We start from the raw sequence: 22,837 nt of genomic DNA on the forward strand, positions 1-22,837 counted from the left end.
ACTGAATCCTAGAGATGGAATTGACCACAAGGGTCATCCAGTCCAACCCCTGCCATGCAGGAACTCTCAATCAAAGCATCCCCGACAGATTGCCATCCAGCCTCTGCTTAAAGACCCCTAAAGAAGGAAACTCCATCACTTTCTGAGGGAGTATGTTCCACTGTTAAACAGCTCTTACTGTCAGGACATTCCTCCTAATGTTGGGGTGGAATTTTTTTTCCTGTAGCTTGCTCACGTCCTATTCTCTGGAGCAGTGGAAACAAATTTCCTCCATCCTCAAATACTTAAATCACCTCTTAACCTTCTCTTCTCCAGGCTAAACATACCCAGCTCCCTAAGTCTCTCCTCCTAAGGCTTTATGGTTTCCAGATCCTTCACCATTTTAGTCACACTCCTTTGGACACACTCCTGCTTGTCAACATCCTTTTTGAATTGTAGTGTCCAAAACTGGACACAGGATTATTTCAGGTGAGGCCTTGTCCAGAGTTTCCAAAATAGACTTTTTGGATAATGTCTGACCAACTATGTTGGCTTGGGGGGGGGGTGGGATTCTGATCATTGTTATGGAAAATTAATTCTCATAACTGTTAATAAAAGAGTAGCTTTTCCTGGCTGTACTTGGTCACAAGATCTGATGTTCTGGCCATCAGGCTATAGTTGGGAGCTGCCACAATCTACTTCAAGACACATGGAAGGAGTGTGGGAAGGGTTTCCGTCAGTTGTTGCTGACAACTAGGAGCTTTGTGCAGCTCCAACTTCATTTGCCTCACAGAAAACTCAGCTGTGGCCTTTGTGGGATCCTTCTGCACCTTGTTTTCTGACTGCTGTGCTTGACCAGCTGGCAAACATCTAATACTGTGGGACTTTGCAAAGGAGCATGTCTGTGTGACAATGGCATCGTGGAAGGGACTCTACATCAATGTGAATGCATCTGAACATGCAACGGAGGAGTCAAGGGACCATGAGCCAAAAGGTCAGCCAGGTATGTTCATGGTAGTACAGCACATGATCACAAATGGGACAGAAATGGAGCTGCTGCAGAAAGTCTGGCTCTTTCTTTCCCCAGTGTCACAATCCACCACCACCATCATTCCAATTCCCATATATCATTGATTGTAATTAACTGGTGTTGTTTATCTGTTAATTGTTATCTGTTAGTAATTATTATTATTATTATTATTATTATTATTATTATTATTGCAATCCCCATATATCACTGAATGTAATTAACTGATATTGTTTATCAGTTGGTTATATGTTAATAATAATAAATATTATTGTTGCAATTCCCATACTGAATGTAATTAACTGATGTTATTTATCTGTTAGTTGTTGTTGTTCCCCGCCTTGATCCATGGGAGAGGCAGGTGAGAAAAGTTGTTGTCTTTCCCATGGATTGAGGTGGAAAATAACAATTAACAGATAAACAACAACAACAACAATAAATAATAGTGATTCTGACTCATGGCAAGCCTGTTGATGAGACATCTCCACATATCCCTATTTTCCACTGCTCTGCTCAGGTCCTGCAATCCCAAGCCCATAATCCCCCTGATTGATTCCCTCCATCTGATCTGTGGTCTTCCCTTCCTTCTTTTATTCTCTACCATTCCTAGCATTACTGTTTTATCTAGTGATCCATGCCTTCTTATTATGTGGCCAAAGTATGACAGCCTCAGTTTGATCATCTTGACTTCCAAGCAGAGCTCCGGTCTGATGTGTTCAAGGACCCATTTGTTTGTCTTCTTGGCTGTCCATGGTATCCTAAATACTCTTCTCCAGCACCATATCACCATAAAATGAGTTTATTCACTTCTTGTCCACTTTCTTCACTGTCCAGATCTCACATTTGTACATGGTAACTGGGAATATAATGGCCTGAACAATTCTGACTTTAGTGCTCAGTTAGTTGTATGTCTTTGCTCTTCATTATCTTTTCTAGTTCTTTCATAGCTGCCCTTCTCGTTCCTAGTCCTCTTCTTATTTCTTGACTTGCAGTCTCCATTCTGGTCATCGTTTGATCCTAAATATGGGAATTCTTTAATTATTTCAGTTTCTTCATTGTCTAGATTGAATTTGTGTATTTCCTCTGTGGTCATTATTTTTGTTTTCTTTATGTTCAGCCTTTTCACTTGGCATAATAAAATGGTGTACCTTCTATAAAATGGTAAAATCAAAATTTGCTTTTTGGAATGTACATATATATTTATATTTCTTCTTCGTGGTCTCTGCGAATCATACAAATGGGTTACAAATGGTGCAGTACAACCCATTTGTATGTATTCGCAGATGACCACTCGAAGAAATACTGTTACAGGTATGCAACCTGTCCATTTTCAAGCCATGGATGCTTGAATTGACAGATAAAAAATCTGTGGATATGGAAGACTGACTGAATTTGAATTGTGGTGCCCAGAACTGGACACAATATTCCAGGTGGGGCCCGACCAAAGCAGAATACATTGGCACTATTTCTTCCCTCCTTAGGATTGAAGCGTGGCGTTGGCACAGTGGTGTTGTGGTTTCCACACCAGTGTGGTGTTGTGGTTTCAGCTGCAGACTAGCACCAAGGTTTGAATCCTCACTCAGCCATAGAAATCCACTGGATGAGCTTGGGCAAGTCACACTCTCTCAGCATCAGAAGAAGGCAAAGGCAAACCCTCTCTAAATAAATCTTGCTATAATAGTTTCCCCTTGTGTGTGTGTGGTGTGCTTTCAAGTCATTTCCCACTTATGGCAAACTTAAGACAATCCTATGATGGTGTTTTCTTGAGATTTATTCAGAGGAGGGTTGCCATTGCCTTCCCCTGAGACAAATTTAACCCTAATCTCCAGAGTTGTAGTGCAATGATGAAACCACTTTGCCAGGCTGGCTCTTTTAGGGCCATCATAAGTAAAAAATGACGCGAAGGCACACAATAACAAGACCCACAGTGCTATTGTGCTAACATAGCTGTACATATCCACATACACTTTCTTACTGGCATTCTCCTTTCTTCATAGCAGGCTCCAATAATAAACTTGATGAAGACAGGTTGTATGAGGCTGTTGACCCTGCAACCAGACTGGAAGAAAAGCCCAAAGATCAAGTCCCTCCAGCATGGTCTCCAGGTATGTGGGAACCAAGCTCCCCAGGGATCCACGGTTGGTCTGTCATCCTTACACGTACACACTCAATGTTCCCTGTCACTATTTTGTAGCCAGTTGTCTGTCATCAAGAAACTAGTTGCACAACAGCTAAGAAAACCACACAAAAGTATCTACATTTTGACTGCAGCCTGAAGAAGATGGAGGAAATGGGAACTTCCTTCCCAACAATTTTTAGATTTCTCAGGATTGAAACGTTCTGCAGCAATGATGTGGTGGAGTGGGGGGACAATTCCTTACAGAATATGTACAGTGGGAATCTCAGCGTCCACTAGGGTTTCATTCGAGGAAACGTGCTCAAAATTCATGGATGCTCAAATCCTGTTATATACACAGTGTAGTGGTTTGAATGTTGGACTACAATCTGGAGACCAGGGTTCAATTCCTAGCTTAGCCATGAAACCGACTGGGTGACCTTGGGCAAGTCACACACACTCAGCCTCAGAGGATGGCAACGGCAAACACCCTCTGAACAAATCTTGCCAGGAAAACCCTGTGATTGGGTCGCCTTAGGGTCACCATAAGTTGGAAATGACTTGAAGGCACACAAAAACAAAGTAAAATAGTGTCTCTTATGTAAAATGGTGAACAGCAAGATTTACTTTTGGGGGGGGGGGGGGGAGGGGGAAGTCCACATATTTTTGAGCCATGGTTAGTTGAATCTGCGGATGCAGAAACTGTGGATGTGGAGGGCTGACTGTACTGAGGTAGTGTAAGAACTGTACAAAAATATTGGGAGATGGCGAAGCATTTTCATTCATTTTTGAATGAAGGTATATGTAGTAGAAATTGCATTACATACTGTGGGAATTTTGCCCACACTCATTGTGCTTCTGCAAGTACTGGTCTGAGTGTTGGACTCCGACTCTGGAGACCAGGGCTCCAGTCCCAGCTCAGCCATGAAATGCACTGGGTGACCTTGGGTAAGTCACACTCTCTCAGCCTCAGGGGAAGTAATTACTAACCTCCTCTGAAATCTTACCAATAAAATGCCATGATACTTTCACCTTAGGCAGGGTCTCAATAAGTCGGAAATGACTTGAAGGCACACAACAGCAAAATGCAATTAGAGAGCAAGCAAGGTGTAGTGACTTGAGTGCTAGACAATGGGAGACCAGGGTTCAAATCCCTGCACAGTCTTGGAAACCCACTGAGTGACTTTGGGCAAGTCACACACTCTCAGCTACACAAAACCCCATTATAGGTTTGCTTTAGGGTTGCCATAAGTTGGACATGGCTTGAAAGCCACACAACAGCAAAAAGTAATAATTTGAAGCCTATTCATATTGTGCTCACTGCCAAGCTAGATCCCACTGTAACAAATAGGGAAATAACAAGAAGGAGAGACCCAGAACAAAATGTTGCAGCATCACTCAGCCTTGCCTTTTTGGGGAATACGTTAAATAATGCTGTATAATTGTGATGCAAATAAAGCAATAAATTACTTACAGCAAAAAAGCATCAAGTCTGGAGAACCGAAACATAATTATGCGTGCATGATGTCAATGAGGCTGGAAAGAACTGCTTCAGATTCATTCTGACTTTCTTTTCTCTTCCCAGCCAGGAAGCCAACGTATTCTCGCAAGATGGTTATATTGACTGGTGCTGCTCTGCTGTCTGTGTCTGTGTTCCTGAATGTGTTGCTGCTCACAATGGGGACTGTGCATTGTACGTGGCCTTCTGGTTCTCCAAATGGCTAATGCTCAGGGAACTGAGCCTTCTTTACCTGAATGTAATATAGGTGTGCAGAACACATCTACATGAGGAAGGTGGCCTGGGTTTTAGGTTCAGGGCTGTAGCTCAAAGGTGGAGCACACACGCTTGGCATGCAAAGGATTCCTGTCCCATGCCTAGACTAATAAATCCTGCTGTTGTTGGACATCATCTCCCTGCATTCTTCACCTTTGGTTATGCTGGCTAGCAATGATGTACACTTGAGTCAAGTGACTCAGACTCTAGAACCCGGAGCAATGGATGCAAGCTCCAGGAAAAGAGATTCCACCTCAACATTAGGAGGAACTTCCTGACAGTAAGGGGTGTTCGAGAGTGGAACACACTCCCTTGGAGTGTAGTGGAGTCTCCTTCCTTGGAGGTCTTTAAGCAGAGGCTGGATGGTCATCTGTCGGGGATGCTTTGATTGAGATTTCCTGCATGGCAGGGGGTTGGACTGGATGGCCCTTGTGGTCTCTTCCAAGTCTATGATTCAATAAATGATGCAGTGACTTGATTCCAGACTTGTATATTTTTAACAACCAACTTGCTTGTCTAACTTCATCCAGAGACAGCAAATGTATTAGGCAATGGGCTTATCTGTTGTCTGTTCCTGCTGTACATTGAAGGAGTCTTCCAAAACTTTTGAAAACTTTTGAAAACCTTAGAGGGATCCTTCTGTCTCAAGCCTATTATTTGTTGGTCCCCTCTGATAATTCTTTTACCTAACTGTGTGCATGTCTTCTGGATTTTCTAGTTATTGAAAATGATCCCACACTATCTCTACCTATAGTTTTGCCTTCAACTTCATATCTCCACCTACTTTTTCAGTTAAATTTGGCTTTCAGACTTGAGACTTGAAAGTAAAGACTTGGAGTAAAAGACATCACTGCTGGCTAGGGATGGGGAAGTTGAAGTCTGACACCATTTTGAGGGCTTGTGTAGACAATACTGAGCTAGATAAGCCAATAGCTGGCTCAATATAAGGCTTCCTATGTTCCCCAAAGGAGAGGGGATACAATTTTTTATGCTCTCAAACCAGCATGGGATCTGTGGGAAGCACCCGGGGAAAACCTTTTGGGGAAAACTTAATTGGCTAGGATGTGTCATGAAAATGCTGAGGCCCAGGGCTGTCCCAGGATATTCTGAAGCTTGAGGCAGACCCTGACATGTTGACTAAGGGGTGATTGTGGTTGTGTGCCTCCAAGTTGCTTCCAACATATAGCAACTCTAAGGTGAACCTATCATGGGGTTTTCATGGCACGTTTGTTCAGAGGGGTTTGCCATTGCCATCCCCATCCCACTCTCTCGGCCTCAGGAGACAGCAATGGCAAGCCCCCTCTGAAGAAACCTGCCAAGAAACCTCATCCTTAAGATCAGGAAATGACTTGAAGGGATAAGGCAGCAACAACTCCCAAAGCATAGTACACAAAACCAGGTACCTGAGGTAGCACCCACAAACACCTTTCGCTTTTTCTAGCTGAAAAATGCAATAGTAGGTAAGAGTATGTAAGTAATACCTTGTTCCTTTTATTTTTCTGACACTGAAAAGGTCCTCATCACTCCTAACAGTAGAGCTGGCTGTGTGATCAATGCTAGATTAATTTGGTCACAGAGACCACTGCTGTGATTCTAGATACTTAGATGGAGGAAAGGGCTCTGATCATTTAGGCTACCAAAGTAGGCACATCTTTTGAAACATCAAGCTCAACTTAGATCTTTTCTTCACTACAGCCAATATATTCTCCTCCCCTGTGCTATTCCATCCTCTTAAGAATACCATTAACTTCTTATTCACATGCAACTGCTAGCAATTTTACCTGGTTCTGTTCAAGCATTACACAGCACAAATGTGTTGAAATATGGTCATTTCTGTAAACCAGTATCTCTTCCCCAAACTGAAATACAACTTTTATTTAGCCCCATGCTCCAAGAATACAAATCACTAAGGAAATTTAGTAAGAAGGCATTAAATGTGCAGGAAGGTTTCTGTTATTGTTTTAGTTGCTTCCAGTGCCTATCCTTTGGTCTTTCTAATTTGTGCCTATCTGTTTCTGCCTGTACAGATTATAAAATGGCTGATACTTTGGAGCAAGTGCAAAAAGAGAACAAATGGCTTAAGGAGGCAGGTGAGTATCTCTGCGGTGCTCATGGAAGTTGTGAGAAACATTGTGGAATTCAAGCTCTGCATCTATGGTCAGAAGATGGTCCATGAAATGTTGCTGCCTGGTGAACAGCAGCAAATGGTGCCTCATCCCCCCACATCCCCCAAGTCAAGAAGAAGCATATCCAAAGCCAACCAAGCAATTTTGGCGCCCTTTAGGCAGAAAAATACCATGGGTACCACTTTCTATTTCTGGCAAAAACAAAAGAAAACAGAACAAAGACACTTGGCACTTTGCTACCTATTTGCAAGCTTCCCTTTGCCAAGCATGGGAAGTTTCAGGAGCATAGAAAGAGCTTCTCTCTTTGAACACCTTGAACATGTGGTCCTAAACCCACCTAAAAATATTGGGCTGTAGAAATGGTCAGTTGCATTTCCCGAATCCTCCAAGGGGGAAGCGGACCTATCCTTTTTTCAAGCCCAGATCACTTCAGCCTAAATCACATCTGGGCTCCTGCCAAGTGGTCCCAAATGATCCTACTGAAAGCTTCTGAGACCCATTGGTGGTCATTTCACATCCCTAAAAATTATTTCAGGATGATGGAGAATCAAAAATGGCAGGTGCCGGTTCTAAAGGTGGGGATAACCTTCTAAACCCTGGAAGACGGTCACCTGTGCCCTAGATGTTTGCCACATCATTCCATAAAAGTCCCCAGAATGGTGATACATTTGCCTCTGAAATGTCATTTACAGAAATACCATTCCCTCTAATAGCACACCTCGGTGAGTGAATGCTGACAAGACTGGAACCAAAAACAAGGACCTCATAAGAAACAAGTGAGGGAGCATGGTTAGATAAGTCCCAAAACATATAGAATTGGCAACATTTTAAACAAACAAAAAACTAGGGGAAACCAAACAAGCAAACACCCTAATAAGGAATGGGTATGCCCCATGGACAACATCATACTACTAGCGGAAAAAAACATGGATTTAAAACAATTACTAAGGAAGGTCAAGGAAGAAAGTGCAAAGGCAGGCTTAATGCTGAACATAAAGAAAACAAGAATAATCCCAAAGTCGCTAAAATGAGTACCCAGCTTGATGGGGGCAAGTCGCTTACAGTTGTAAACCACTTAGAGACTGCTAGTGCATTAAGAAGCAGTATATAAACATAGCTGCTATTGCTATGTGCCTTTTAGACTTCTTGGTCCTGTGGTTCTGAGCACAGACCTAAGTTTATTTTTCTCTCTTTCTCTCTCCCTCCTTCCCTCTTTCATGCCATTGCCTATGTCTACTACACCATGCTAACTCATCCCAGCTCCAAACCCTTTCTTGCTGTACAATGAGAATAAAAATGTTTGTGCAACTATCCTGGAACAAAACTATCTCACAGCAACTTCCTGTAGCCCTGACGTCCAGGACCAGCACTTTCAGCTACTCTCTGGTGGCCTCCTCGGTCATTTGGTCTCACATCTATGTGTAGCGGCCCAATCGAGAAAAAACAAAATGGCCCTCATTCTGACGCCCTGCAATCCACGGAGTTCACTCCAGCACTGGGAATGCCGCAACCATGATCTCCTGGCCCTCAAGGGCACTGATCTCTATTTCAACTATGGTAACAGTGTCAATAAGCGGGTGATGCTTTATGATGGCAATGGGCCCTGGAGTCGCTGGCTCATCTACGGGACCCACAACAACATCTGCAACTGTGAGTCCAAACCTACCTGCATCCACCTCCAAGGGACTTGTTTGGCTTTGCCAAGGGCGGAGGAAAGCTCATGGTCAGGAAAGTAGTATAAATAATCAGCTATTTTGTTCTAGCAGGGAGGAATGAAAAATTTCAAATGATTTCTTCCCTTAGGGCAAGAAGGCTATATGATTTCTTTTTTAAATTTTTAAAAATTTATTTATTATTTGTCTTTTTGCACATTTCCCCATTATTTTTCATATTCAGGGTATTTTCCTTTTCATGGAAATGTTTGGTTTGGTTTTGGTTTTTGCTGTTCTTATTGTTGATGAAAAGGTGCTGTTCTTTTCACTGCTCTGTAGGGCCCACATAGGGTTGCCATATTGCAGTCCTCATATCCGGGCATCAAATTTATATATTGTGCAAATTATTATAATTATGTGTATTATTAACGTGCATTGTGCTTATCCAAAGTCAAAACATTAATCATTGCATTTCCCCCTATCATTATATTTCATCCTCAGTACCACTAGCAAGCTAAGAGATCTCTTTTCCTTCTTTTCCTGCTAGCTGGCCTGGAAAGAGGGAATTTCCACCGTGCTTCCTAGCCCTAGGCTCAAGCCACTGACACAATCACCACATAATACAAGGCCATCTCTGCTTGCCTCCTTTCCTTTCCTGCCTTCTGAGCCTGTTGTGGGAAATGGGAAGGGAATGGAAGAATAAAGTGGCAATGCTGTGCCTGTTCAGGGTAGGATGAGGCTCCCACCATTGTCAGTCTTCTTGCACGATTTCTTCCTACCCATCAACATATGATGGCCATCTGTCGAGGATGCTTTGATTTAGATTTCCTGCATGGCAGGAGGTTGGACTGGATGGCCCTTGTGGGCCAACTCTATGATTCTATGATGAAGGGACAAATCTGGGATTTAGTGCTTCAACCAGCCAGCCGGAACATTTTTTAGTCTCTTGACTCTGGGATTTTCTGAGCAGTGTCTTCCACTGCTGAACATCTCTTACTGTCAGGAAGTTCCTCCTAATGTTGAGGTGGAATCTCTTTTCCCTAGTTCTTCAAGGGTTGCTGTCTGGAATTTATACTTCTTTCGAATATTTTCAAGCCATAAAGAATCCATGCATATGGAAGGCCAACTGTATTTAACATGTCGGTTATGAGTTTCATGTACTGAACTCCAAACATTCTGTGGTCTACTGGATACTCTTCTTCCCTGAAGAGCTTATAATATGCATTAAACAGACACAACAGAAAATTACTTGGCAAGTATGAGGACCAAAAGCTGCAGAGGCAATATGTCACAGGAATTAAGAGAATGTTTCCTATAAATAATGTGAATTGCGGCAATGACTTAAAATGAAACAGGTGTTACAATTTTTGCATTGGATTCATCAACAAATGACAAAGTCTCAATGGCTGCCCCAATTGTCCCACTAGGCTATGACATACACACCCTGTTCGCATTTGGATTTTCAGAACACACATGCTAAACACATAGAGCATCACAATGCAAGTGTTCATCTCCTGGTCATTTCAATGAGCTTTTCACATTGAGAAAAGGAACTGTACAGGTTACATTAAAAGGGCCTTCCCTCCTCCTTCCCATGCACACTACGCTCCTACACCAAAGGAAAATAAAATAATGGCTTATCCTACACCAAAAGTTACTAAGTATTTAGAGAGATCTTATAACACCTTTGAGAATAACTGAAAGAAAGAAGTTGGCAGCATGAACTTTCGTCTTCTTCCTCAGCTGCATTAGTTACTAAGGCCTCATTCTCACTGGCAGGATGAATCGCTTCGTGATTCGCTCCTGTCCCGGTTTGGAAAGTGATTTCAAAAGACCCCTAGTTCTCATTATGAAAGGATTTTCTTCCCCCTTACCCTGTGTGATCAGGTTTTGGGGTTTTTTTGAGGTGTTTGTGGATCCTACCGGCAGCATCGCTTTAAACTCCCTTGTCAATCATCTGATGTAAGCCCGGCTTGGAAATTGGAGGGGGGGTGTTGGAGGCTAAGAGAGTGTGTTCTGAGGCTGAGAGAGTGTGACAAGGAGGATGGCATGGACGTAGCCAAGGGGGGGTTCTTGGGGTCCGGACCCCCCCCCCTTCCATTAGAAAAATGAATGGTGTGTGCTCCTGCACCGCCACACCCAAGCCCCATTATAATGGTGGCACTTAGTCTGGACCCCCCCCCCCCTTCCTAAAATCCTAGCTACGTCCCTGAGGATGGCAATGGAGCAAGGCAAGGCAGGGAGGGAGTGAAGAAGAGGAGGAGGATGAGAAGGAGGCAAGGTTGGGAAGGGAGCTTGGGGCCGGGGAAGGGACATCACCAGGGTGGGTAGGGAGAAGAGGAGGAGGAGGAGGATGGAAATGGAGGGCACTGAGACCCAGGGAGGCTTGTGAGAAGAAAGACAGGGCATGTTTTCTTTTTTGTAAATGCAATTAAATGCTTAAGCAACAGAGTGGTTTAGCACCTTTGCAAATAGTTGCTAAACCATTCTGTCACTTCATCACTTAGTTAAAAAATAAAGGAACCAAATATCACACCAATAATGACAAGAGGGGGAGAGGGATGACATCTCTCAAAAAATGGGGAGGGATGGCCCCTCTGCCATTAGTCCCTCCCCTCCAGAATGCTGCGATTCCAATCCTTCATTCCCACTTCCTCCACAAGCTTTGGAATTGCATTTTTAAAAAAACCTCTTTTTAGCTGATGTCTGGAAAAAACAGTTCTTTTGCCTTTGCTTTGCTTCATCATGACAGATTCGATCACATCGTGACAGAAACTGGTTTCAAGTGGGAACGAGGGTCATTTAATTCATTCAGCAATCCGATTCTTTTTATAGTGGGGATGGGGCCTAAAAGTTATAAACAAAGGAGGGTGACAGCTTCCACTCCAGGGATATATGCAGCAGGTTCCCCAAACTAGAACATTTAAAGAATCAGGAGCCATCTTTGGAGAAGAAGAAGGATCAAACCTGAAATAGTGAGTGGACAAACTTTTGTAAGTGGTTGCTGATGTATCTCTGCCCACGCCTAGATTCAGGGAAAACCCAATGCCATAAAATCGATTATGCTTGTCTGTTAAAGATCCAAGACTACTAACAATGAAAGGGTGGAAGATATTTGGATTCTTATGGAATCCTGGGATTTGCAGTTTGGTCAGAAGAAACAGAGCAGCAACCAGAGTGAGGTTTCTAAATGGTCTTCACTAAACTACAGATCCCATGATTCCGTGGGATGGAACCTTGGCAGTGCAATCAAAATGATATAATTGTGAAGGGTGAATGGACCCAAGGATGCCATTATTCCCAAATGGATCTGTAATTCTGTCCAATCAGAGCATTGTGTGGTTCTCAGCAGAAAATGGAAAAGTTGCCCTTTATTCCTTTTACATCGGAATGCCCATCCAGTGAGAGATCCAAAAAGGCAGCTCGTCCAAGCTCTGGTTTCCAGAGTTGACTTACCACCTGTAAAACAAACAAGGTGTGAATCAGTGCTAAGGAGGTGTTTCACCACTTCTCTTCTTCATTGCAGCTTGCAGCCCTTTAGGCAGGGACTGGAAATCCTTTCAGGAAAGCTACTACTTCTTCTCACACTCTCCAGGATCCTGGGATGTGGCCAACCAATCGTGCATCTCCATGGGATCCCACCTGGTGACCATCAACAGCGCAGAGGAGAAGGTTAGTGAAGCCAGAGGAACTGGACAAAGGCAGTGTTGTGGGGAATATGCAACCACTAGACAATTTCATCTGGGACTTGGTGGCCACACTCTCAAATAAATGCCTCCCCAGGATGAAAACTGCCATTTCTGTAAGTCATTACAGAAATTAGCTTGGCCTGTTTATGTCTGACATTCAGTTTCATTGGCATATTTCACTGAATGTTTGAAATGGACTGATAAAGTGGCAAACCTGAAGATTTCGCTGTGGCGAATTCTGCATCAGGATTTGACTTGGATTATCAAATCAATCCAGTTTCTAATGGCCATTCTTTGCTTCATGGGGAGCGGGCAGGATCGCAAAAGTGTCTTCCTGTAGCCAGGTGCAAAACAATGACATCAACACCACGATCCGTTGGAGTCCTCAGGAGATCTCAGCATTGCTGACCTGCATTTTGCCCTGGCTATCAGGATGCAGCCAGATACTTCTGGGACCCTGCCTGCTCACATAACGCAAAGGATGGTCATGGTGGTGGCATCTTCAGAAGCTGTATGGTAAGCGAGGAAGATTAGGCTCAGCCTAGAGCTAGAGCACAGTGGTTTGAGGGATGGACTAGGACTCTGGAGACCAGGGTTCACTTTCCAACTCAGCCATGAAACCACTGGGTGACCTTAGGCAAGTGACATTCTCTCAGCCTTAGGGGGAAACAATGGTAAACCACCTCTGAACAAATCTTGCAAAACAAAACAAAACAAAACAAAACACCACCATGATAGCTTCACTTTAGGATTGCCGTAAATTGACAAGGCCTAGGTCTGTATACGAACCTACTATGCTTACACTGATCTATACAATACTGCATTGTATGGATGTGACACAAACTGACTCAGAAAGAGTGGGTGAGGTGGGTTTTTTACAGACATATCTGCCAGTCATTGATACACAAAGTGGCTGACATATTCACACTATGTACTCTTTTGTGTCTGATTTGGATGCCTGGTCATTTTGTTGTTGTTATTATATTTATATCCCATCCTTTCCTCAAAACTGTGACTCAGGGCAGCTCACAACATTAAAAAACAGTACAATAAAAAATATACAAAAATAATACATTATGAACAGAACTTTCAACCTTTCCCCACATGTTTTGTTCTAGAATCATAGAACTGGAAGAGACCACAAGGGCCATCCAGTCCCAACCCCTGCCATGCAATCAAAGCTGGAATCTCTTTTCCTGTAGCTTACATCCACTGTTCTGGGTCCTATTCTCTGGAGCAGCAGAAGACAAGCTTGCTCCCTCCTCAATATGACATCCCTTCAAATATTTAAACAGGGCTAACATTAGGAGGAACTTCCTGACAGTAAGGGCTCTTTGACAGTGGAACACACTCCCTCAGAGTGTAGTGGAGTCCCCTTCTATGGAGGTCTGTAAGCAGAGGCTGGATGGCCATCTGTCAGGTATGCTTTGATTGGGATTTCCTGCATGGCAGGGGGTTGGATGGGATGGCCCTTGTGGTCTCTTCCAGCTCTACGATTCTAAGGTGTTTATCACACTGAGGTTATTGGAGCTAAGATCAGGGGTGACTGCGGGTCGAATGATGCAAATTGACGTTATAATGTGACTGTTTTATCACACCTGGTTGCCCTTCCGTTGCCCTTCCGAATTGAGAGGGAATCTAATCCAAGGCAAGTCACGTGATGTGGATTCAGGCAAAGCGGAGTGAGTGCACATTGTATTACCACACCGGTGCATACCATGCGGATTCAACGATTTGAATTGTGACCCTTGGGCATGCTCAGTGGGGTTCTGGACGCATCCTGAACCTTTGCACTTCCAGGGTTAAGAAGGGATCCTGGTTCCACTTTTATGGGAATGACAGCTTCCCCTTTCTTCTTCCCTTCTATTTTCCTATCCCTCGCAGCCAAATTCACAGGGGTCCTCCCTGTCAGAGCCCTCACCCATTTCATCCACATCTACAACTATCCTCTTGTCATTCTCCTCATCTATTCCATCTACATCTCTCCTTCCCTTTGTAACAGTTGCCTTCTCTTAGGTTGCATCCACACTGGGGAGATAATCTGGTTTAACTCCACTTTAACTGTCCTGGCTCAGTGCTATGGAATTCTGGGAACTGTAGTGTCCTGAGACATTGAGCCTTCTCTGCCGGAGAGCTCTGGTGCCTCAGCAAACTAATAACTTAAATTATTATTATTATTATTATTATTATTATTATTATTAAAATTATTGTTATTAAAATTATTATTATTATTATAAAATAATAAATTATTATTATTTTATTTTAAAAATAAATAATAATTATTATTATGGGTGTTGGAGTTTGTTGTGGGGTCCTTGGCTCGAGGCTATGGAATTCTGGGAGTTCCATCTCTCCCTCCAGCCTCCTAATTTTGCAGTGAAAGAATTTTTAATTAATTAATTAATTAATTAATAATAAATTTCTTTCATTGCAAAATAATCAGTGTAGAAACTGCAGTTCTACTTGGAAGTAAATCCTGCCTCCACCTTGGCCCCTCTTTGGAGGGCGTCCTGCCCCCACTCCCAAAGAGTCCTTTGGAAACTTCACTAACCCCACTCTCTCTCTTTGCCTCCCTCTTTTCCCTTTCTCTCTCCCCCCAGTCTCCCCCCTCCTCGCCAGCATGTCTCCTGTCCACATTAAAACGTGAATGCATTCATTCAGGGGGGAGCACCGGAAGCAAATGGGGCAAAATTGCAGCACGGCATCATGGGAAATTTGCAACCCCGGGGGTTTTGTGGTGGTGTACCAGAGCACAAGCAAACTGGCATTCCACACCAGACCAATTTGCAGTGAATTCGAAGTGAGCCTCAATGCGAATCCTGTCAATCCACTTTTTAGCGAATGCTCCAAAATGAGGAGCCAGTAAGGATTCAGTTTGGAAGCCCCACAGAAGCCCCACAGGAGGAGCTCCCATTGAAAGCAACCGGGTGTGAAAATACATTAACATTATAACACGAATTCACATCGCTCAATTCGCAATCACCCTGGATCTGAGCTGGAAAAACCCCGTTTGATAAACGCCTATGAGGGAATGCCCTTTAGCTGACAAGGCTTTGGATCCTTATTTGGGGATGACATCCCATCCTTATTTCCACTACACCTCCTTTTGACCTTCTCCCATTTGGAAATTAGACAGTGGTGCTTCTCTGATACTGAAGCATCTATGTAGGTGGAGAACAAGACTTTGGGATTCTATGCCAAGGATAAGTAAAGTGTAGCCCTCCTTTTAGACTGCAGTCCCCAGCATCCTTTACTATTGGATACGTTGGCTAGGGCAAATGGCAAGTGCGGACCAATAACACCTGGATTTTGCTCACCCCTATTCTAAGGCTAATGTAGTGCCTTCTATGTCCTATTCCTCCACAATGGTCATTTCTGACCCATAGGATCGCACTGCTACTGACAAGTTGTGGCAGACATTGCCTAGTTTGGACAGACCTTTGAAAAATCTCATTGCCTCTAGCATCCATGAGCGCATGGGTCTTAGAGCCACTCTTTCTCTGGATAAAATTCAACTGGGCTTACTTCCTACAGAATAAAACAGATAAGATATACAATCTTCTATTACAAATAATGAGGAAGAGGAACTGGGCAGCAATCCACATCAGGTACAATGAAATCCTGAGTAAGCAAACTCATGTCTAAAGTGTATCCAGAGGGCAGCAAATGGCTAGGGAAACCACCATGGGCCAATTTGGATGGCCACGTATTAATCATGCTAGCACATATTTATGACCTGTCCTATAGGAAAAGAAACATATATCAAATGCTTATTATTATTATTATTATTATTATTATTACCGAGTATTGAAAAGTGAGCTTGGGGACTGTTGAAACCACATGGCTTTGAAGTCTTTAAGGCCATGTGCATATAAAGCTCTGGTTAGAGCATTGCTGGAAAATCTGTACTTTGGCTGAGATTCAGATCTAGTTGGTGTACTGCCTAAAAATCTTAACTTTCGGTGCATCCATACTGGAGAAATAATCTGGCTTGACATCTCTTTAACTGTCATGGCTCAATGCTATGAAATCCTAATATTTGTAGTTTGCTGTGGCATCAGACCACTCTGACAGAGAAGGCTAAATATCCCACAAAACTACACTTCCCAGAACTCCATAGCATTGAGCTATGACAATTAAAGTGGTGCCAAACTGGATTATTTCTGCAGTGCAGATGTTTCTTTTGTTCCACCTACTCTAACTTGTATAAAAAAAATATAACTTTGCTATCCTTGTATTTTGTTGCATGGGCATAGGAAATATACTTGCATATCAACTATGACTTTGATGCAGTGGTATGAATACCTATGCTTACTGGTGCTATTTATAACTCCCCCCCCTTTTTTTTTTTTTGCAATTGATTGTATATTCCAAAGCTTTTATACCTTTGTTGAGAGGTGTTCTTGCTATTTTAAAATTGTGTATCTATGTGTGTGTCTTCAGGTCTTATGGCAGCCACATGAATTTCATAGAGTATTCTTAGGCAAGGAATACTCAAAGGTGATTTGCCATTTCCTTCCTCTGAAATACAAGCCTAAATCTTGTGGTATTCATTGTGTGTATCTATACCATGGGCAGTTATAGAAGTCCATGTACCCTTGGTATCTGCTGGGGTTCCAAGACACACACACACCCCCCCCCCATGGATACCAACATCTGTGGATGCTCAAGTCCCATTATATACAATGGCATAGTAAAATAGTGTCCCTTATATGAAATTAGAAAATCAAGACTTGCTTTTGTAAATTAAAAAAAAAAAATCTAGGCGTGGATGGTGGAATCCATGGATGCAGAATCCCTGGGTATGGCGGGGCTACTGTACTTGGTCTGGGAAGAAACTGAATTGATTTGGTAACCCAAGTCAAATCCTGAGGCAGAATTTGCCACAATGTACCTTCCTCAGCTAATTCTGTAGGATCTTCTTTATGGTCTCTGTGGTGTGTTACAGACCGCCCCTTTGGGGCGGCCTGTAGGCGCTCCTTTCCCCACTGGATCGAGGCCTCAGCTGCCAGAGCGGCAGCCTCCGAGGCCCCGATATGCCGCTTTACAGGCCGCGGGAAAGCGGCAAAAGGCTGCTTCCCCGCGGCCTGGAAAGGGGTGTCCTTGGGGCTTCATGCCCCAAGGACACCCAACGGCGGCGGGGAGGAGAAGAAAGGGGCCGCTCTGCCCCTTTCTCCCTTGCATCGCTGGCGCAGCCATCTAAAGGCCACGCCAGTGACGCAAATTGCAGAAGGAGTTCCAAAACGGAGCTCCTTCCTGCGCTGCCAAAAGAGTGCCCCAGGTGCTCTCGCGCGGCATGACTACGTCACTTCCGCTCTGCCTCGTTTGGAGGCAGCGCGGTCGTGACGTAGTCATGGCAGCGCCCGTGTGGATAGGGCACCACCATTTTCTACTTGCATTTTCTACGCGTAAAGTACGGAGCACGTACTTTATGCCCGTATGTAACGGGCCTGTGTCTCACACAACGGGCTTATCCTAAGCCTGCCATCATATCGGTCCAAGTCAAACATTAAGTGAAATAGGCCAATAACATTAAATGTCAAACCTAACAAGCCAAGCTAATTTCTTTAATGTCTTTGAGCTGACTTACACCAGCTGATATGTAGCAATGGATTTTTGCAGAGATGCTTCCCAAGTGGTGAAAAATGTCTTGTCTCCTCTGTATCTTGTATTTCATGTGCTTTGCTTTGTCACTGAAAGGTAAACACAGGATCAGTTTGCAAGTGTGACTGCTGAGGAAGTTCAGTTTTTGGAAGGAAATTCAGTTTTTGGAAAGAAATTGGGTTCATGTTAGAGAGCGTAAATGCCTCTTAATGCCTAGTTTGACCCGAAAATATATGTGTGTTCTGAACTTTATTCTCTCTGTATCAGGACTATGTTGCAACCATCATGAAAACTACTTCCTACTGGATTGGCCTTACGGACCTGGAGCTTGAGGGTACCTGGAAGTGGGTGGATGGGACAAATGTAGGACCTGAAAACAGGTATGCCATAACTATATATTTCAAAACTTGGTTGTTGATATTTAGTTCCCTATAGGAGCAGGGACGTAGCCAAGGGGGGGGTTTCTTGGGGTCCGGACCCCCCCTTCCATTAGAAAAATGAATGGTGTGTGCTGCTGTGCCGCCACGCCCAAGCCCCATTATAATGGTGGCACTTAGTCTGGATCCCCCCTTCCTAAAATCCTGGCTACGTCCCTGATAGGAGCAAGAATGAAGTGGAATCAGCGATGCTGATCACATGCCATTGCCAATCACACCATTGCACAGGTGGAAAAGCCATTCCTGGGGTATTTGCATGATTGGCAATCACATGGTGTTATTGTCCCCTCCTCCCCTTTTCCTCTTCCTCTTCACTTTTCTTTTCTTTTTCCTCCTTTCCCCCCCAATTTTGGAGCGCTAAAGCCTCACAATTTTGAAAAATTTTACAAACCTTAAATTGGGGCTGCATTGCTCCGTAATTGCTCAAAAAGTTGAAAAAATACAACAACAACACCCTAAAGGCATGCTGGGTAGATCACAAGGGAGGGAGGGTGATTCTAAATTCTTACCGCAAGCAGAAGCTATCCTTTACAGACCTTTCAGTCAGAGCCTGGAAAAGTTATTCCTTGCGGCTACAGATCATGTAGCAGTTGTAGTCCAAAAATGTAAGTTTCCTAAGCTATTTGTTTTCCCAGACTTTGCTTCTGAGTGTTTTCAAAGGGGTGGCAATGGTGCACGTAACACCCTAAAATCAGGGATTTTGACCTTTGTTTTCCTAGATATTGGCATTCCACTGAGCCCAATGGTGGAAAGAATGAAAATTGTGCCATGGTGAGCCATGGTATGTGGTATGACTACCCCTGCAAAGAGAGACACCACTGGGTGTGCGAAAGAAAGCTGTAGTTCCAAGGCGTGGAGTGTTGTCGCTGTCTGGGTTAAGCATCAGAATTCCCTGAGAAGCATAGCAACTGTAGAGGTAGAGCTCATGCTGGTTCCAGTTCATCTGTACGTTCACTCATCCTCTGGCTTCTTCCAGTCAATAAATGCTAAGAAAACTGAGAGTCTGTAATGCCAAAGAAGTTGTGAAGCATTCAGAAAACACGTAATTAATATAAATATACTTAATATACATAGTTTTCTTGCCAACAATTTGCAACTGCTTGCATGTGAAACAGTTTAATTTTAATTGTATTTTATTTTATTATTATTTTTGATAATTCTAAATTTAATATCTTTCTTGTATTAAAAACAATTTATTTTAAAGACATTTGTAAATCCATGAATTTTAAATTTTAAATCTCTTTAAATTTGGTTGGTAGAAATCTTGGAGAGCTTTCGATTTGGTGGCAGTTGTGTCATGGATCCTGACTTGTCCAGATTAGGATTTTCTTTTCTCCAGCCTAAATATAGTCAGCTCTTTCAACCATTCCTTATAAAGCATAGTTTCCAAACCCTTTCTTTTCCAAGTGCCTTCTTCTAGACACAGTCGAGTTTGCCATTATCCTTCTTAAAATATATCGCCAAGAAATTAGCACAATGTTTTGGATCTGGGGAATAGTCTTGTTATTCAAATTTACGGCCCTTATCACACGTGGGGGGTTTGCAGCTCAGATCTGCAGTCACTCCTGTTCTAGCAATGCGAAATGTCGTGTTTTTTCACACCAAATACAGAGTCACTCCTGTCTAGCAATGCGAATTAAGTTATGTTTTACCACACCTGGTTGCCTTTCTGTTGCCCTTCCAAATTGAGGGGGAAGCAAAGTCAGTTCTATTCTAAGCAAGTCACGTAATGTGGATTCAAGCAAAGCAGAGTGAGTGCACATTGTATTACTACACGGGAGCATACTTTGAGGGTTCAACGATTAGAATCGGCACCCTTGTGCATGCTCAGTGGGACTCTGGACACTGTTCTCCTTCCCTGCCCCCTCCTTAGCTGTCATCTTTCATTGAGGTGAAGGAGGAGACAGGGGATGATGGGATCAGTGGCAAGTTGAAGGAGAGGAACAGATCGGGGTCTAGAAGGACACAGGGGATGATGGGATAGGTGGCAGGGTGAAGGAGGAGAGCAGATCGGGGTCTAGGAGGATGCAGGGGGTGATGGGATAGACGGCAGGGTGAAGGAGGGGAGCAGATCGGGTCTAGGAGGACGCAGAGGATAATGGGATAGGTGGCAGGTTGAAGGAGGGGAGCAGATCGGGGTCTAGGAGGATGCAGGGGATGATGGGATAGGTGGCAGGTTGAAGGAGGGGAGCAGATCAGGGTCTACGAGAAGGAAGGGGATGATGGGATAGATGGCAGGGTGAAGAAGGGGAGCAGATTGGGGTCTAGGAGGATGAAGGGGATGATGCGATAGGTGGCAGGGTAAAAGAGGGGAGCAGATCGGGGTCTAGAAGGACGCAGGGTATGATGGGATAGGAGGCAGGGTGAAGGACTAGAGCAGATCGGGGTCTAGGAGAAGGCAGGGGATAATGGGATAGGCGGCAGATCGGGGTCTAGAAGGACTCAGAGGGTGATGGGATAGGCAGCAGGGTGAAGGAGGGGAGCAGATCGGGGTCTAGGAGGATGCAGGGGATGATGAGATAGGCAGCAGGGTGAAGGAGGGGAGCAGATCGGGGTCTAGGAGGATGCAGGGGATGATGGGATAAGTGGCAGGGTGAAGGAGGGGAGCAGATTGGGGTCTAGGACGCAGGGGATGAAGGGATAGGTGGCAGGGTGAAAGGGGAGTAGATTGGGGTCTAGGAGGATGCAGGGGATGATGGGATAGGTGGCAGGGTGAAGGAGGGGAGCACATCGAGGTCTAGGAGAAGGCAGGGCATGATGGTTTAGGTGGCAGGGTGGCAGAGAGGAGGAGATGGGGTGAAGGAGGAGGAGGGAAATGATGGAGCAGGAAACAGGGGGCCACGGGGGAGGCGACATTGGAGTGGTTTTCCACACCAGACCAATTCGATGTGAAAGCGAAGTGAGCTTGAATGCGAATTCTGTGAATTCCCTTTTTCTGGAATTCATCAAAATGAGGAGTCACTTTGGATTCACTGCGGAAGCCCGACAGAAGCAGCTCCCATAGAAAGGAATCGCGTCTGAAAACACATTCACATTATGACGTGAATTCGCATCGTTGGACCCGCACTAACGTCGGAACTGAGCTGCAAAAGCTCTACAAATCTCCGTGTGATAAACCTCTTTGTAGCTATGATACAAATTTGTTATGTTAACTGAACTGTAGAGCATGAAGCTAAATATATGGCTGTTAATATAAGGTCTAAATCACTTGATCCTGTATAAACAAGGGCCTGTTACAGACAGGCCAAAATAAAGCTGCTTCGAGTCACTTTGGAGGTATGGTATTTCAATGATGCATGAGTCCTAAGAGTCCAAAAGCCACACCAAAGCTGCACTCCAGTCCTTAGGTCTGGAACGTGGCTTTGGTGCGGCTTTTAGACTCTTAGGACACATGCATCATTGAAATACCATACCTCCAAAGTGACTCGAGGCAGCTTTATTTTGGCCTGTCTGTAACAGGCCAAGGATCCTTTGTTCATGTGCAGTTGTTGATGGTAGTATTTTTAAAAATACTATCCTGTAAATGTGTATTTATGTGATTTTGTAACTTTTTATTTTTGCCATACAATTTAAAATTGTTCTTAGGCATGAGAAAGATATGAAATGACTTTGAGTTCTTGCTCAAACATGGGGATGGGCTGCTATCTTGTTTTGGGGAAGATTTAAAAAATACCTGGTTGCAAATCTAGGATCCTCCATGAATTGAGTTTTTCCCCCCTTGTGTTTTTATGTTTTACAATGACAAAAAATTTATGGAATGCCAAAAGTAATACAGAGCCTCTATATAAAATCATTCAACTCCCATCCTTTACAAATGATTGAAGTGTATGTACCAGTGTGCATTTATGGTAGCAGACCCAACCACTGTCACCAAAGGGTAACTATATCTTATTGATTCATAATGGCTTGGGAGTCATAAGCTGTGTGAAGTGAGGTATCTCTGTTGATAGAAATAACTTCAAAGTTTGCACCAAGGTGGTATTGGCTCTCAACATAAACACTTTCTCTTTTTTGCATGAGACATTGGGCATCTTCTCTTTTTTATCTTAGTAGCATAGTAGTTACCCTGACTTCTCCAAAATAGCCTGCACCTCTCACATTATGCAAGTGTCACAAGGCCATAGATGAGATCTAAACACTATGCACAATGAGTTCAAGTTTGCACCACTTCAGAATGAGGAGAGGGTGAGTCTAAGGGTTGGATCCTGCTTCCACTGTATGAATATTCTCTATGTTCACACATGATGCTTCTTCTAATATAAAGGAGTGAGGAGAACATCACTGATCCTCCTTTTCCTCTACAGCCATCAGTGCCATGTTGCTCACTTTTCTTGAGGGTCTTCTAAACATTCAGAACAGCTTTGGGAGCCAGGACAAGGGGTGAAAGAATACACCAATGTTACTGCCACTACCTCCATTCTGTAAGGAGCTCC

The 22,837-nt window shown here is 43.7% G+C and overlaps 1 protein-coding gene across 5 annotated transcripts; it reads left to right on the forward strand.

Annotated features, from left to right (window-relative positions):
• The first annotated feature begins 608 nt into the window (after positions 1–608).
• On the forward strand, positions 609–19,609 carry LOC149323508 (CD209 antigen-like protein C). Of its 5 annotated transcripts, none has more exons than XM_089489089.1 (8): positions 609–982; positions 3,004–3,111; positions 4,708–4,815; positions 6,924–6,986; positions 8,283–8,672; positions 12,201–12,346; positions 18,235–18,347; positions 19,124–19,609. In XM_089489089.1, the coding sequence occupies exons 1-8, from the start codon at positions 892–894 to the stop codon at positions 19,245–19,247; spliced, it is 1,143 nt and encodes a 380-aa protein (XP_089345215.1). In that variant the 5' UTR covers positions 609–891; the 3' UTR covers positions 19,248–19,609. The 5 variants fall into 5 exon arrangements, with proteins under 5 accessions (XP_089345215.1, XP_089345216.1, XP_089345217.1 ...); XM_089489090.1 differs by having other exon boundaries at positions 3,007–3,111; XM_089489091.1 differs by having other exon boundaries at positions 609–973.
• Positions 19,610–22,837: the final 3,228 nt, after the last annotated feature.

Source organism: Sceloporus occidentalis, unplaced genomic scaffold (assembly GCF_023333645.1).
Source record: "Sceloporus occidentalis isolate IW3139 unplaced genomic scaffold, rSceOcc1.0.p SCAF_1, whole genome shotgun sequence".
Taxonomy (NCBI): Eukaryota; Metazoa; Chordata; class Lepidosauria; order Squamata; family Phrynosomatidae; genus Sceloporus; species Sceloporus occidentalis.

What these genes read in the sequence shown, in the direction of transcription:
- LOC149323508 (XM_089489089.1), top strand. Translation starts at nt 892, where the DNA reads ATGGCATCGTGGAAGGGACTCTACATCAATGTGAATGCATCTGAACAT. An exon ending in CCCTCCAGCATGGTCTCCAG is followed by an intron (nt 3,112 to 4,707) that starts GTATGTGGGAAC and finishes TTCTCTTCCCAG; the next exon opens with CCAGGAAGCCAACGTATTCT. An exon ending in CACAATGGGGACTGTGCATT is followed by an intron (nt 4,816 to 6,923) that starts GTACGTGGCCTT and finishes CTGCCTGTACAG; the next exon opens with ATTATAAAATGGCTGATACT.